Genomic DNA, 16,173 nt, shown 5'->3' with positions numbered 1-16,173 from the left:
GAACCGTCGACAGTAGAAGTGAATTTGAAGCCCCAGAGGAGCTTAAAGAGTTTAGGAGGCTATGGCGACTCAAGAGGTTAGTACAAAGCCACACATTGCAGAACATGATTGTAACAATGAACCAGTAAATAAAATCATTGATGGGTGATGAAGTAAATTAAATTCTATGTAGAAGAAACCACTAATGGAAAGAAATCTTTCCTTCAAAATGACAGAAACAAATCTCTGAATGAGTGGCCAAAGTACAGTTCAAGTAAAGTTGGCTTATTATACTGTCCAGCTAGAGATGGATAAAACAGTTAAATTAATGGATTATTCCACTGGACATAGCAGGAGTTTAAGTAACTTCCATCCATATGAGTCAATTAATAGCACCTTACCTGATGTTTTGGAGACAGATGTCCTTTGTTTTCCTGGTTTATCAGAGGGAGGATCTATATTAATAGAAAAAAAAAAGATATATATACTTTTTGTGTAATATGTATCACTGCCAAAACCAAATAAAAGCTCTGTGCTGCCTTCTGATAACACATTTCCTTTGATAAATATTGAAACAACACAACTGCTAAGAGGTAAACATTGCATTCATTTTGTGGAAGAGCAGCAACTGTGGTTACACTCCAGACCTAAAAGTTACCAAATGTCCATACATTACCCAGGTTAGATCCATATTTATAAGAGGGTCATTGCTAATCTGAGAAGTTGATTTGCACATGGAAGTTTAAGTGCAGTTTCCAAGTGCATAAACTGTGTATGCTCTTTTGGAACTATACTGAAAGTCTGTAGATTTTCTTACAAAAGACAGGCTGTGATACACGTGTGATTGACACAGACTCCCAATGTGATGCATATCGCATCCTGTACATCGATTGAGGAAAATGTTTAAAATGTGTTGGCTTAGGTGGTATCTACACCCTTCCTGACTACTCTCTCCCTCTTTCTTCTGGCCTTGTGCTTTCATCCTCTATACTTTATCTTTTCAGTCCTGACCATTGGCTACATTTGTAATTCCCTAACCCTTCAAAACCATAATAGAGGCAGGGACTCTGCTCCTCCAAGACTCTTATTTTGTGCTTTCATTGCCTTAACATCCTTTACAGGTTATCTATGTCTTTATCATTGAGTCTGTCACATACCTTTTTTTTTGCCTGGTTTAAAACTTCAATAAATATAATGATTACATAAAAGTAAACTTTCCCCCATTATCAGTGTAGCAAATAAATCAGTGGGAATTTTCTTAGAATCTGAGATTCAAACAGAGGAGCTTTTTAACTCCAAGCATTCTTTTATTTATTACATTCATGATTGCATGTGCTATGTTATTACATCAATTACATTGTAAAGAATGAACAGCTGAACATATTTTAAAAATGCCACTAAGAAATGTAGGCGATTTTTAAAAACTATATGAGGATGCCAAGAAATAATTTGATGACCTAACCAATAAAGCCTCAAAGAACCAGCTGCTAGCCTCCAGCTCACTTGGCCCACAAGGACAGACCTCCCTTGCAAATCCTATCCTTTCATTGACAGTATTGACTGCCCAGCTAGAGAAGTGCTAGGCTAAACCTACAGGAATTGTTGGGAAGTCAAAGTGAATTTTAAAATTTAGACCAACATAGCTGAACTAGAAGCATAGCTGACTAGGAGGATTTTTCCATTTCAGCTATTTTGGCTTTAAATTTGGATTTACCTTTGAATTCTTGACGATTCTTACTTCAGTAAAAAAAAAAAAAACATGCTAGTAGTTTTGATATTCTTACAAGAACACATGCAGAGAGGAAGACATTAAACACGTTTTTTGAATGTTGATTGACAGGCTAGTACCAACATTTGGACTGAATATAGTTTATGTTCACTAGCAATTAATAGTTTTTAGTGTGTTATTATGAGAAGATATCAAGTTAATATTTTGTTTTATATTCACTTTTAAATGCATATTTGAATCATTTCCTCACAGTATTACTCATTCTTCATATGTTCCTCTGGGCTTCTAGTCCAACTTATTTAAAACAATAATATATATTTTTATATGGCAATGCTTCTACTCGTACCTTTTCATACTGTGGGCTAAGATATCTGATTATTCATGTAATGAACTGTCCATTTAAAGTGTTAGCTTTGTTTATTAACAAAATAATTTATTTAATTCCTTTAGAACTCCTGATTTTTACACAAATGATGCTCAAATACCATGCTAATGATGGACTGATATGGGATTATGTATACACTTGTTTCTTCATAACTAGAATGTTTCCTAACTGGAATGTATCCTAATTAATTTTATGTTAACTTCACCACTGTAACTAAAATGAATTACCTTGGTGGTATTGCCTTGGTGGACGTTGATCCTTTCTAAAAAATATCAACATATCTCCTGTCTCTCCATTTACTATATCAATTAAATAAACACCATCTTTTTCATTTAAAACATTCTGCTTACAACTAATCCTCTCCAAACATTATTTTACAGCAAAGTACAATGAACGTTTAGTTCCGTTCTTTATAATTAGAGTTTTAACATCATTGAAGTTTCATTATTAACAAAAAAATATATATATAGTGGCTTGTATGTATTATGTACAAAGATTAATTGAACATATTTTTGTGTCTCACTATGCTTATACATTTTTTTAAAGGAAAATATTAGAAAGAGAATGAGTGAAGCAAAATTTCCATTTCCATTGATCGCTTTATGAATGTCATATCATTATTTTCATTGTATTTTCTTCAACTTTAGGTTTTTATACATTGATCTTAAGACACTGTATAAGTTTTAATATATAATTGTATTGATGATTATGTGTATACACCTGAATTTATAAAGGCACTGTCTATTTTTAGTAAATTGATGGTTGACACATGAAAAGTCCTGCCACAGAAGGTCACATGTGTCTTTAAGAAATACTGACAGGCTGCATTATTTTACAGGGTATATATACCATGACAGAAGTATTCCTCACTATCTTGAAAAAGCTCGCCAAGTACGGGGGAAACACGTTGATGAGCTGAGGATCGAGCTTCCATTTATCTTCATTTCTCTGGTACCAGCAGTAACTTGGAGCTGTTTGAGGCAACGATGTCCCTCCGGTTTCACCATGACTATTGTGGCTTGAATTTAGAACCTTATACTGTTTCAGCTGCTCCAACGGAAGGGTAACACTCTATCACCCACTCACTGCATAACTGTATATACTGGACTTACTAGTAGTTATTCTATTTTACACCACTTCTCTCATTTTTCATAAGGATTTTTCAATTATTTGTTTAATAAACTGTGTTTGATTTTATCCCGCTTGAAGTATTTTTTGCAAAGACATTATTATAATACCAAGCTGTGGATTTTCAACGCCATTATATTTCTAATATCAATAGCAGAAATACGGTTATTAAACCTGGCTAATGTATATCCACCACTATGGGGGTGGATAAAGACTTTACAGTAAATCAATCAACTGTCACATTTTCTCCCTTTTTTCATAAAAATTAAGGGTAAGACTTTTAAAGCGCTGACACTTTCTACATTGCTTGTTTTCAAAGGTCCTTAGGAATCACCTTTCATGTGTTTAGCAGCTTTACTCTATTACTATATACCTGTATTTTATTGTCTTAGATTTTTGATTGTGCTTTTTTTTAGATAGCATGTTATACCTTTGTTCCTGATTTATTCTTAGGAATATGTCTTACCTTGACCTTGACTTTGTCAACCTCTTATGTACCAGTCCAGGCTATGTTTTTGATCTCGAGATTGTTCTAATCCTGTTGTCCGTGTACCAGACATGGTTTGTTCCTGACTTTAGCACTCTCATTGTTAGCTTAGTTTCTCTGACCTGTAGTCTTGGTTAGCTCTGAGATTTCATTAAATAAATAAATGTATAAATAAATAAATAAGCAATGGGGCCAGGAGGGAGGGAGGGGAAGCAATCTTTGCCTTGCAGGTACGCTGCTTGCAAGGAAGAAGATCATTACGTCTGGTGCCAGCACTATGTGTGCAGTGCCAGCAGATGTAAAATATGCACCGAATTGACATTAGGCAGCCTGGAACAGAGTTCTGGGCTGCCTAAGTCATGTGTGCCAGTGGTGTAACTAGCCTGTGGTACACAAGTGCAAATAACTCTGAATGAACAGAAACACTGCACATCCAGGCTCCTAGCGCCACGATCACTTAAAATCTCTGAAGTGGTCACGTTGGTTGGAATAGCCCCTTTAATACTGATGTATGCTTTGTGCTTCTGTGATATGACTTATGGGTTTAGCCCCCCAAACACCAAATTACAGTAAAATGAAACCAGTTAGAAACGTTAGGCAACATTAGTTGATTTGGAAACATTTCCAACTCTGTTATAGTTACAGCTTGGCTACTTTTGCCTAAATTTTCCAATTCACTCATCAATGCACTACAATTTGAGCTTAGTGAATATATCCGTTAGCGTTCAGATATGTATTACAGATAAATTAACAAACATAGCAACCATGCATGTAAATGCATAATTCTTAATCAGATAATAAATTACCAATTTAAAATGGGAATATTAAAATGGGAAAACATTCCCTTATTAGAAAATAATGCAGGGCCAAGAAAAATTCTCACAATTTTATTTGTATAAGACAATGTGTTCTTACCATTTGACGCTTTTTTCCCTTGTAGGTTGAGTAATTTCTGCCCAATTCCTTCTGTCGAGAAGCTGGTTGCCTCTTCTTTTGGAAGATCTGCTTGAAATTCCAAGTCCTTCACTTCCAGCAGTGTGAAAGGAGTCACAAAGTTGTATACTAGAGCCAGCTTCCTGGCTTTGTTCATTATTTCTTCTTTTTTCCTGATACTGTCAGTCTTATGCCATGATGTGAGGAGTTCTTTGAAGGTCAGATAACCCCACAATCTCTCTACATGGTTTCTGTATTCTGGATTTTCCGCAAGCACTTCAGATCCCGTAATTTCATTTTGTCCTGTGCCATCTATCTTTACATCTGCTTCTAGAACAACATATTTATTGTTGTTGCTTGCTTTGATCTCAACATGCAGTGTGTCAGAAGACTGATTAACCAGTTTCCCTGCCACTATTATTTCTGACCCGTTGAAATAGTTGAAGAAGATGTTTTGGGTGACATACTGCACACTGTCTGGTGGGTATGAAATACGAATATCAGATAACAGTGGTGTTCCAATTTCATCATAAAACCTGTAAATCCACAAATGATATATAAGAAACAAGGCTGATATCATACAGTGAAGTAGACATGTGTAGCTTATACCCTTCTACTCTGGGTTATAGTATGTGCTTGCTAATATCCGAATTTTGATTCCTGTATTTTTTATTCCAATTTCCCATAATTTCATTTAGAAAATGGATTAAATACTATTTTCCCCTTCAGGCAAAGTACATATCATATTGGTGCTGACTGATGGGTAATAACTTAACCTATTACAGGCAATGCTGATATACAGGTAACTACCACAGACATTTTAAAACTGGGATGTTAAAGGGACATTATAGGCACCCAGAACACTTCATCTCATTGAAGCAGTCTAGCTGCAGTGTCCCTGCCTCCCTTAGTCTTGCAATGTAAAAAAATTTGATTTTGAGAAACTGAAATTCTTACATTGCAGCACAAAGACAGTCTCTAGTGGTTGTGACAGTCTCTAGAGGCAGATTCACACAACGCTTTCCTTTAAACACAACCAGAAACACACAATACATCCCTTACACAGAAACACACACTGCGTTCTATCTCTTACACAAAAACACGCTGCATCCACTATACACACACACACACACACACTGTATCACCAACACCAACTGGTATCCCTATACACTACATTCCATAAGCACACACTTTAGATCCTCTACACGAACATGTAACACATCCCCTACACACTTCACTCCCTGTGAGCCAACTCATGGGTGGAACATGTAGGTGAACTTATGGGTGGGCCTTATGGGCATACTCACCGTCAGGCCCTGGGGGCCAAGACCTTGAGCTGTGCAAAGGGCCCCAAAAAATGGAGCTGCGTCACGTTCCCCCAGACTTTTGTGACTTTACTCTCCCCCCCTCCCCTCTTCTTACTCTCCCCCTCCCCTCTTCCTCTACCCCCCCTCCCCTCTTCTTACTCTCCCCCTCCCCTCTTCTTACTTCCCCCCCCCTCTTCTTACTCTCCCCCCTCCCCTCTTCTTACTCTCCCCCCTCCCCTCCCCTCTTCTTACTCTCTCCCCCCTCCCCTCCCCTCTTCTTACTCTCCCCCTCCCCTCTTCTTTCTCTCCCCCCTCCCCTCTCCCCTCTTCTTTCTCTCCCCCCTCCCCTCTTCTTTCTCTCCCCCTCCCCTCTTCTTACTTCCCCCCCTCCCCTCTTCTTACTTCCCCCCCCTCCCCTCTTCTTACTTCCCCCCCTCCCTTCTTCTTACTTTCCCCTCTCCCCTCTTCTTACTTCCCCCCTCCCCTCTTCTTACTTCCCCCCCCTCCCCTCTTCTTACTTCCCCCCCTCCCCTCTTCTAACTTCCCCCACCCCCTCTTCTTACTTCCCCCCCCTCTCTTCTTACTTCCCCCCCCTCCCCTCTTCTTATTTCCCCCCCTCCCCTCTTCTTACTTCCCCCCCTCCCCTCTTCTTACTTCCCCCCCTCCCCTCTTCTTACTTCCCCCCCTCCCCTCTTCTTACTTCCCCCCCTCCCCTCTTCTTACTTCCCCCCCTCCCCTCCCCTCTTCTTACTTCCCCCCTCCCCTCCCCTCTTCTTACTTCCCCCCCTCCCCTCTTCTTACTTCCCCCCTCCCCTCTTCTTACTTCCCCCCCTCCCCTCTTCTTACTTCCCCCCTCCCCTCTTCTTACTTCCCCCTCCCCTCTTCTTACTTCCCCCCCTCCCCTCTTCTTACTTCCCCCCCTCCCCTCTTCTTACTTCCCCCCCTCCCCTCTTCTTACTTCCCCCCCCTCCCCTCTTCTTACTCCCCCCCCTCCCCTCTTCTTACTTCCCCCCCTCCCCTCTTCTTACTTCCCCCCCTCCCCTCTTCTTACTTCCCCCCCTCCCCTCTTCTTACTTCCCCCCCTCCCCTCTTCTTACTTCCCCCCCTCCCCTCTTCTTACTCTCCCCCCCTCCCCTCTTCTTACTTCCCCCCCTCCCCTCTTCTTACTTCCCCCCTCCCCTCTTCTTACTTCCCCCCCCCTCCCCTCTTCTTACTTCCCCCCCCTCCCCTCTTCTTACTTCCCCCCCTCCCCTCTTCTTACTTCCCCCCCCTCCCCTCTTCTTACTTCCCCCCCTCCCCTCTTCTTACTTCCCCCCCTCCCCTCTTCTTACTTCCCCCCCCTCCCCTCTTCTTACTTCCCCCCTCCCCTCTTCTTACTTCCCCCCCTCCCCTCTTCTTACTTCCCCCCCTCCCCTCTTCTTACTTCCCCCCCTCCCCTCTTCTTACTCCCCCCCTTCTTCTTACCCCCCCCTTCTTCTTCCCCCCCCCTTCTTCTTACCCCCCCCTTCTTCTTACCCCCCCCTTCTTCTTACCCCCCCCTTCTTCTTACCCCCCCCCCTTCTTCTTACCCCCTCCCCTGTAGGTGGCCGAGCTGCACTCCGTCCGCGGTGCCCGGCCGGAGTGATAGGAAGGTGCTCAGTGTGCACCTTCCTGTCAGTCCGGCCGGGTACAGGAAACAGAAACTCCTGTTCCGCGCGGAACAGGAGTTTCTGTTTCCTGTACCCGGCCGGACTGACAGGAAGTGCACACTCAGTGTGCACCTTCCTATCACTCCGGCCGGGACCGCGGACGGAGTGCAGCTCGGCCACCTACAGGGGAGGGGAGGGAGGGAAAAGCTGCTGCAGCCGTCTGAGCGCTCGTTACAGAGCGCTCGGCGGCTGCAGCATTTAAAGGGCCGGCCCGCCGCGGCCGGTCCTAAAGGAATTTCGGGCGGCCTGGGGGGCAATTGCCTCCCTGCCCCCCAGCCCAGCCGCCCCTGCATAATACAGACAAGGACCGGGGGCTGTCAGGAAGCTGTAACTTACCTTCACTGCAGCTCCTGTCAGCTCCCTTCTCTCTCCTCCGTCCGTGCAGCTCCCAGGTCAGCTCCCTCTGCAACTCTCGCGAGAGCCGCGGGGTCAGAGCGTTGCCACGGGTTACCGTGGCAACGCTCCGCGCGGCCGTGAGACTTGCAGAGGGAGCTGACCTGGGAGCTGCACGGCTGGAGGAGAGAGAAGGGAGCTGACAGGAGCTGCGGTGAAGGTAAATTACAGCTTCCTGACAGCCCCCCTCCTACAGCCCATCCACTGGACCACCAGGGAGTGAGAGCCCCCCTCCCTGGCCAGCTAACAAGCAGGGAGGGGGGACGAAAAAATAATTAAAAAAAAATAAGAAAATAAAAAAATAATAATAAGAAAAAAAATAATAACAACATTAAAAAAATATATATTATAATAATAATTAAATAATAATAATTAATAAAATGCCCACCCCACCAATGCTCTGCACTCACACACACACACACTGCACTCACACACACTGCATTCATACACACACTCATACACACACTGCACTGCATTCATTATATACACACACTGCATTCATACACACACTGCATACACACTGCATTCATTATATACACACACTGCATTCATACACACACTGCATACACACTGCATTCATACATACACACTGCACTCATACATACACACTGCACTCATACACACACTGCATTCACACTGCACTCATACACACACTGCACTGCATTCATTATATACACACTGCACTCACACACTGCACTCATATACACACACTGCACTGCATTCATTATATACACACTGCACTCATACACACACTGCATACACACACTGCATACACACACTGCATACACACACTGCATTCATACACACACACTGCACTCATACATACACACTGCACTCATACATACACACTGCATTCACACTGCATTCACACTGCACTGCATTCATTATATACACACTGCACTCACACACTGCATTCATTATATACACACTGCACTCATACACACACTGCACTGCATTCATTATACACACACTGCACTCATACACACACTGCACTCATATACACACACTGCACTCCATTCATTATATACACACTGCATTCATACACACACTGCATACACACACAGCATTCATATACACACTGCATTCATACACACACACACTGCATTCATTATATACACACACTGTAAATAAATATTCAGTTAATATAACTTTTTTAGGATCTAATTTTATTTAGAAATTTACCAGTAGCTGCTGCATTTTCCACCCTAGTCTTATACTCGAGTCAATAAGTTTTCCCAGTTTTTTGGGGTAAAATTAGGGGCCTCGGCTTATATTCGGGTCGGCTTATACTCGAGTATATACGGTACCTCACATTAAAGGGACGCTATATTCCCTAGAACCACTGCAGCTTAATGGTGTCTATAGCCTGTCCCTGCAGGCTTTTTAATGTAAACACACACTCTGTGCAGCACTGGAGTTAGTTCATATGGCAGATCATATGGGTGGGGCTTTGTGATGTCACATGGGGCGGCAAATTTTTCTTTTGTCTAGGGCGGCAAAAATCCTTGCACAGTCCCTGCCTGGGGGAATCAACTTGTTATACCTTTTAATGTCTTACTCATAATTATCCTTAACAAAAGAAAAGTGCAGCATTCCTTGACTTCTGGATTTGTCTAATATGATTTTTTGCGTTATGCAAGTCTTTGCTTTATTCTGTATGTTACTCTGCACTCCAAAAATAAAGAATTTTTAAAAAAAACATCCTGACAGCATATTTCAACAAATTAAGGAAAAACCAAAAATGTCTTTAACTCAATGGTTGTGCACATAAGCAAACCTTCAATATATAAATCAAAAATGGATTCCTGTTTGTGGGCATTTACTTGTGCTACCTGCAGCTCCCAAGATCCATATAAAGCCAAGTTATCTGATTGGCTATTGATAATCTTCAACATGTGATGTAAAACACAGAAAATCATCTTTATAGTAATTTTGCACTAAATCTCAAAAATCCATTATTTAATGATGACAGCAAAGGTTAAGCCTGTTTTTAAATTGATCATTTTAAACTTCAGCTACATTACCTGCAGAAAATGTTGTAGACATTTTTGTGATTGCGTTGAAATCAAAGAAGCAATACCAGCTATAGTGCAGGAACCGCTATCAAATTAAAACAAGCCCAGGATGTGATCCTTGCCCCGTTTTTAAAAAATTTCATATTCAAAGAAAATCTAAATACACGTGACTTTTAACTAAAAATAATTTCTGCAAAATTGGTCAAACTCAAAAGTGTGAATTAGTATGAATGTCAGTAGTGTCTGAGCTACAATAATCTAATAGACAATTTGCTCATGTAATATTTTTGACTAGAAATGAATTTACGCACTGTTCCTGGTAGCTTGAAAATATTGCTTTGTAAGTTAGTTAGCATTAGTTAAAACATTGTTAAACAATGTTAAAACATTGGATAAAATTAATAGAATTTGGTAAATATGGGTATCTGGGGATACTGAAAAAAAAATCACATTTTTTAATTTGTTTTCTGGATGTACAGAACGGTCCTATATTTCTGAATTAGTCAGAAATTAGTGGCATAATATTAATTTTAATAAGTTGGGGTAGGTGTGTTTTTTGTTTTTATAGTCTACAAATGATCTAAAATTCTTGGTGAGACCAAATTTACCAAGCTACCAACTTCACTCGTACAAGAACATGTATAAATACTTGACCTTGGACAACAATTCATGAAATTACTGAGTGCATTGTGTATCAAAACAGTGCTACTTACCCTTTGAGCTGTGCTGCAGCATCTTCATCTTCCTTGATTCTGCGCACCATGCCACAGTTTTCCAGAGACATTTTCTCTAGCAAATTATAATCAACATCATTGCCTATCCCAATACAGAACATGCAAAACCTCTCCTTGATGGCATTCTTGGTGTTCCCAAGGATGTTTGCAGATTGAATTTCACCTATAGTTGGCCTCCCATCGGTCAAAAAAATAATCAATGATACACTCTTCTCATGCCAGCCATTTTTAGAAAGATACTTGTTGAGGAGGTTTGCGCCTGTCTGGATACCTCCATTGACATCCGTACCTTTGAAAAAACATAAACAATATTTAAAACTCACAATGGAATTTCCAAAAAATATACTGCTAGTACATTCATCTTCTTGTTTTGATATTTTATGACTGATAGTACAACAGTTATTTTTTTCCCCAAGATTACTGAACTGAATTACTTGTGAAGTCATTAATACACCAGGCCAGGAATTGCCTAGTCCTATTCCCTGAGGTATTGGAATTGCCAGGTAATGGCTGCTATTGGTCTAGGAGGTTGCCCAACCAACCTGATGTATAATAGTGCTCCCTAAGTTTAGGTCCATGGGCTGCCCAAACTCCTGGTCTGAAACAAACAATAATGAACAAGGCATTCTCATTTGGTACAATGTGCGCACATTTTATCTGCTGGTTAAGTCAGTCATGTTCATGCACAACCAAAGATCCATAGTCACATAGGTTTAATTTAATTTGGGTCTAATTATCTCAGGGAAGTGAGGATTGTGATTGGCTTCTGTGTGGATACACAGTATCTGTCTCAGTATCTTTATCATTATAGCTCTGAATTGGACATTTCTGCATATTAATCCTTCCCCCGTGCCAGCCAATTCTCCTCCACATAAGATTCATGGAGAAATGAATTATCCAAGTTTATTTTTGTATTCATGTATTTTTTACAGAATGCTGCGAGAAGAAAAGTTTTAAGTAAAGGCTCAAAAGATTTTCAATTTCACCAGAATTGCTGTGAGTTATTTATTTTTTTACCCAAGAGAATCATTCCATTAAACCTATTATTCTACATACATTACATGTAAAGTAGCCTTTGCCTGCATCACAAGGAATGAAATAGAATATTTCATTTTTGCAAATTAAAATGAATGTAAATAATGCTTGTAACTAATGATCTTTTACATTTAACACACATTGGGACCAGTGGCGTACACACAACCCATGCCCCCCTCCCCTCCCCCCATGCGCTTACTCTGAGCGGGCTGGGGCCGCAACACATGGCGGCGGGTACCTGGTCGCAGGGCTGCGACCCCTGTGACCGCGGTATGTACGCCAGTGCATGCAGATACACATACACTTAAAGGACCACTACAGACACCCAGATCACATCAGCTCAATGAAGTGGTCTGGGTGCCAGGTCTCTAGTTTAAACCCTGCAGCTGAAAACATAGCAGTTTCAGAGAAACTGCTATGTTTCACTGAGGGTTAATCCAGCCTCTAGTGGCTGTCTCATTGACAGCCGCTAAAGGAGCTACTGCGATTCTCACTGTGAAAATCACAGTGAGAAGACGCTGAACGTCCATAGGAAAGCATTGAGTAATGCTTTCCTATGGGCGGATTGAATGCGCGCGCGGCTCTTGCCACACATGCGCATTTGGAGCTGAGAGGCGGATTGGGGCGAAGAGATCCCCAGCGCCAAGGGAGTCCGGCACTGGAGAAAGGTTAGTGCTTAAGACACACACACACACTCTCATGAACAGACGCATACACACTAGCTAACAGACACACACATTTACTGACAGACACACACTCAGTGGCAGACATACATACACACTCACTGACAGACACACTCACTCACTTGCAAAACACACACTCACTAACAGACGCACACAAACTAACACACTCAGTAACAGACACACACAGTAACACACTCACTGACACACTCTAACACTAACACACACACACACACCAACACTAACACATACACACACACACTAACACTAACACATACACACACACTCTAACACTAACACACACACACACACTCTAACACTAACACACACACACACTCTAACACTAACACACACACACTCTCTCTAAAGCACACACACACTCTCTCTAAAACACACAAACTAACACACTCAGTAACAGACACACACAGTAACACACTCACTGACACACTCTAACACTAACACACACACACTCTAACACTAACACACACACACACTAACACTAACACACACACACACACACCAACACTAACACATACACACACACTCTAACACTAACACACACACACACACACACATTAACACACACACACACGTTTTCTTTTTTAAATTTAATCCCCCCAGCCTCCCTACCTTTGGCGGGCAGGCAGGCTGGCGGGCGCGCGAGGGAACACTCTCCCCTGAGTGCTTCCTCTTCAGCTCCCTCACGTGCCGCACTGATACCGGAGCCGGAATATGATGTCATCTTCCGGCTCCGGAATCAGTGCGGTGCGCGAGGGAGCTGAACAGGGAGCACACAGGGGAGAGTGCTCCCTCACGCGCCCGCCAGCCTGCCTGCCGGGTGACACCAGGGCCAGCTTCAGGGGGCCTGAGGTGGCCGGCTCCTGGGCCCCCCAGGAGAAAAGGCTGGCCACATTGGGTGACCCCTGCGACCCCAGTATGTACGCCACTGATTGGGACTCATTTTACAAGGATTATTTGAGTCAGGCATGTAATAGGTATTTTACCCTAGAATCACTTTTTTATTAGATTATTTGGGCCTATTAGCTGTTTGGCTGAATTCCATATCTCTGAAAGTGCCATACAGATGTATAACCAAGCAATCAAATAGAGTGATGGCCGAACATGTTCACTTGATTTGATATTCGGAGTTTAACCTGTGGCGTCCCAAAAAGAGATCATTGAGTGGGAAGCAATGTGATTGGTGGCTAGGGGACAACATGAAATGTTCATAAAATGTCCATTTTATTCACAGATCAAGTGAGAAGCGACCAATAGATGGAAAATGGAGGAGCAGAAAAAAAAATCAATATTTCTATACCATATATTTGACATATAAATATATTTATATAGATGTTTTTCTAATGCTCCTCTTTTTTCCCTATATTAGTTACTTTTTCTCACTTGATCTGTGAACCAAATGGCATGAAAATGTGCCTATCAGTACAGCGCCAAATATATACTATGTATATATTTTGTTGTGCATTGATTGGCCTATTTTTTTTTTATACATAATCCCTAATGACACAACTAAATAATATTCCAGACAAAGTCAGATTATTGTACCTCCTGTAGGAATCAAGAGATGAATAAACTTCTTAGCATCTCGGATATTGTTGGGAGTGACTTTCACCATGCTATCTGGTTGCCAAACTTTAATTCGACTGGAAAAACCAATGATGTTGAAATAATCATCCGGCCTGAGATCTTGAAGAATTGTGAACATGGCTTCTTTGGTCTAAAAATAAAATTCAGACTACATTAAAGAAATGCATTAAATTTATGTTTTGGCTGGTTTCATTTACTGTATGAAAAAAATAATGTAAGTCTATTTGCTTTTCATTTTTTGAAGCCAATTTGTTGATGTTAAGATATATAAAATAAATGTCATTGTGTAAATATAGCACTTCTGTTATTCCAAATGTCAAAAATACAACAGTACATTTCTTAATATCTTGGCAGCCATTTTGACAACATGTTAAATATATAACAAGTGTTTACCTTTTATGTTCACATTCTGTAACACACCACTTTATACTGCTGAAAACACATTAATCAAAACGAAAAGATGTTTCGCCTCAAACTATGCATAGAAAAATTGTAATTGTTCCTGTCTTGTAACATTCAATCCCAGAAACTGCGTAATCTTTTTGAACCAGCTGGATTCACTGCTGACCTTTCTAACACAATTGTGTAACTGTTGTTACAAATTAGCGATGAATAAAAAATATTCTGTTCGAATTATATGGACAATTGAACACTTACAGCTTGGACAAAAGCCATTTGTAGAACATGTCTGACATTTTTTAATACTATATGTAATTACACAGAGGCTTTAATTATGTCAACAGTAGTCTTTTATGTGTCTTTGTTTACTCCTTGGATTAAATGATGTAAGATTAAAGAAAACAACCTGAAATGCTTACAATATTTCAAGATGCCAATATCAAACTTTAGTAAAATATTTATCAAACATAAAGTAAAAGACTTAGAACAATAATAGTCAGTTAGCTGTAGTATGATGACTCCAATGGTAATCAACGGTATTATGGTTAGTCATGAGTGATCTATAGCAAAGATCACTTCTTGGATTTTAGTTGCTATAGGCTATTTTTGTTGTCGATACTGGTAGACAGGTGTCCATGCCCATTTTGAAATGAAATAAAATCTTGTAAATACAGCTCTTCATCATAAATAGTTTTTTGGTTTTTTTTTTTCCAGGCCAGGGTCTATATCAAACAGAAACTCTTTTAAATCTGGAACAGACAAAATATCCAATGCAGAACTCCCAAGTTCAAGGATCTGGATAGATATGTGTACTATACCATTCTGAGAAACCAATTCAAACATGATAGAATGTGAACAGATAGATAGATAAATAGATAAATCAATAGATTGATAGATAACGGACATGTCATATTGAACACTAATATTTTTATTCATCATTTAAAATCATGCAAGTCTGTTTAATATTAGTTTGGATTAACATAAACTAAAAACGGTATTTCACTTTATAACACACATTCATAAAAATGTAAGTAAAGATCTGAAAGCAAATCTAGCTATTGCCCTAAAAAAATAACATGTCAAATCGAAACACTAATGTTATGATATTCTCTTTTCTATCTTGCAAGCAGTTTTATAGTAAAAGTACAAACTTCAGTGCTATCTATTTTGTAAAATGAATTTATGTCTATCACATATTTTTACACTACTTAATATCAACATTGTTTCATAGGCACCAACATTCCAATGTGGTTCAATCATGTTCCTCTGTCCTTTCTGCTCAGTGAAAAGCTCTCAACAAAGAATCAAAAAGTGAATGGTGTTTGATGAATTGTATTTACATTACGTGTGCTAATAATGTCAGGTTAGTTTTTTAAATTAACTTGGTTTGCCTCCATAAATGAAAGAATAAAAAAATCCATATCTGTAATTTGAAACCTGTTTTTAATAGATCCCCTTTTACTTTTGATTAACTCGTTTGGTTGGAGATAAAAACTGAACATTTTTAGCGGAGATTATTTTAAAACAAAAGATGACTGTTCCACTAGTCTACCCATATGAACTGCAGCCAACTTCTGATCTCTTTTAATAAGTGAAAGTCATTTTATTCAAATCTATCAATGAAATGCCACTTCACTAATAAAGGGCATTATAAAAGGACAAATGTCCGCATCAGT

At 40.2% G+C, this 16,173-nt stretch overlaps 1 protein-coding gene across 1 annotated transcript in view; it reads right to left on the bottom strand.

Annotated features, from left to right (window-relative positions):
• ITIH5 (inter-alpha-trypsin inhibitor heavy chain 5) overlaps window positions 1–16,173 on the bottom strand; it is a 122,566-nt gene that overhangs the window by 11,464 nt on the left and 94,929 nt on the right. The window contains exons 8-11 of the mRNA XM_063448279.1: window positions 14,057–14,228; window positions 10,758–11,067; window positions 4,624–5,177; window positions 381–434 (exon numbers count right to left, since the gene is read on the bottom strand). Of these exons, the coding sequence (XP_063304349.1) occupies window positions 381–434; window positions 4,624–5,177; window positions 10,758–11,067; window positions 14,057–14,228 (1,090 nt within the window). The remainder of the gene's footprint in view (window positions 1–380; window positions 435–4,623; window positions 5,178–10,757; window positions 11,068–14,056; window positions 14,229–16,173) is intronic.

Source organism: Pelobates fuscus, chromosome 3, assembly GCF_036172605.1.
Source record: "Pelobates fuscus isolate aPelFus1 chromosome 3, aPelFus1.pri, whole genome shotgun sequence".
Taxonomy (NCBI): Eukaryota; Metazoa; Chordata; class Amphibia; order Anura; family Pelobatidae; genus Pelobates; species Pelobates fuscus.
This window is presented reverse-complemented; position numbering and strand designations above follow the sequence as displayed.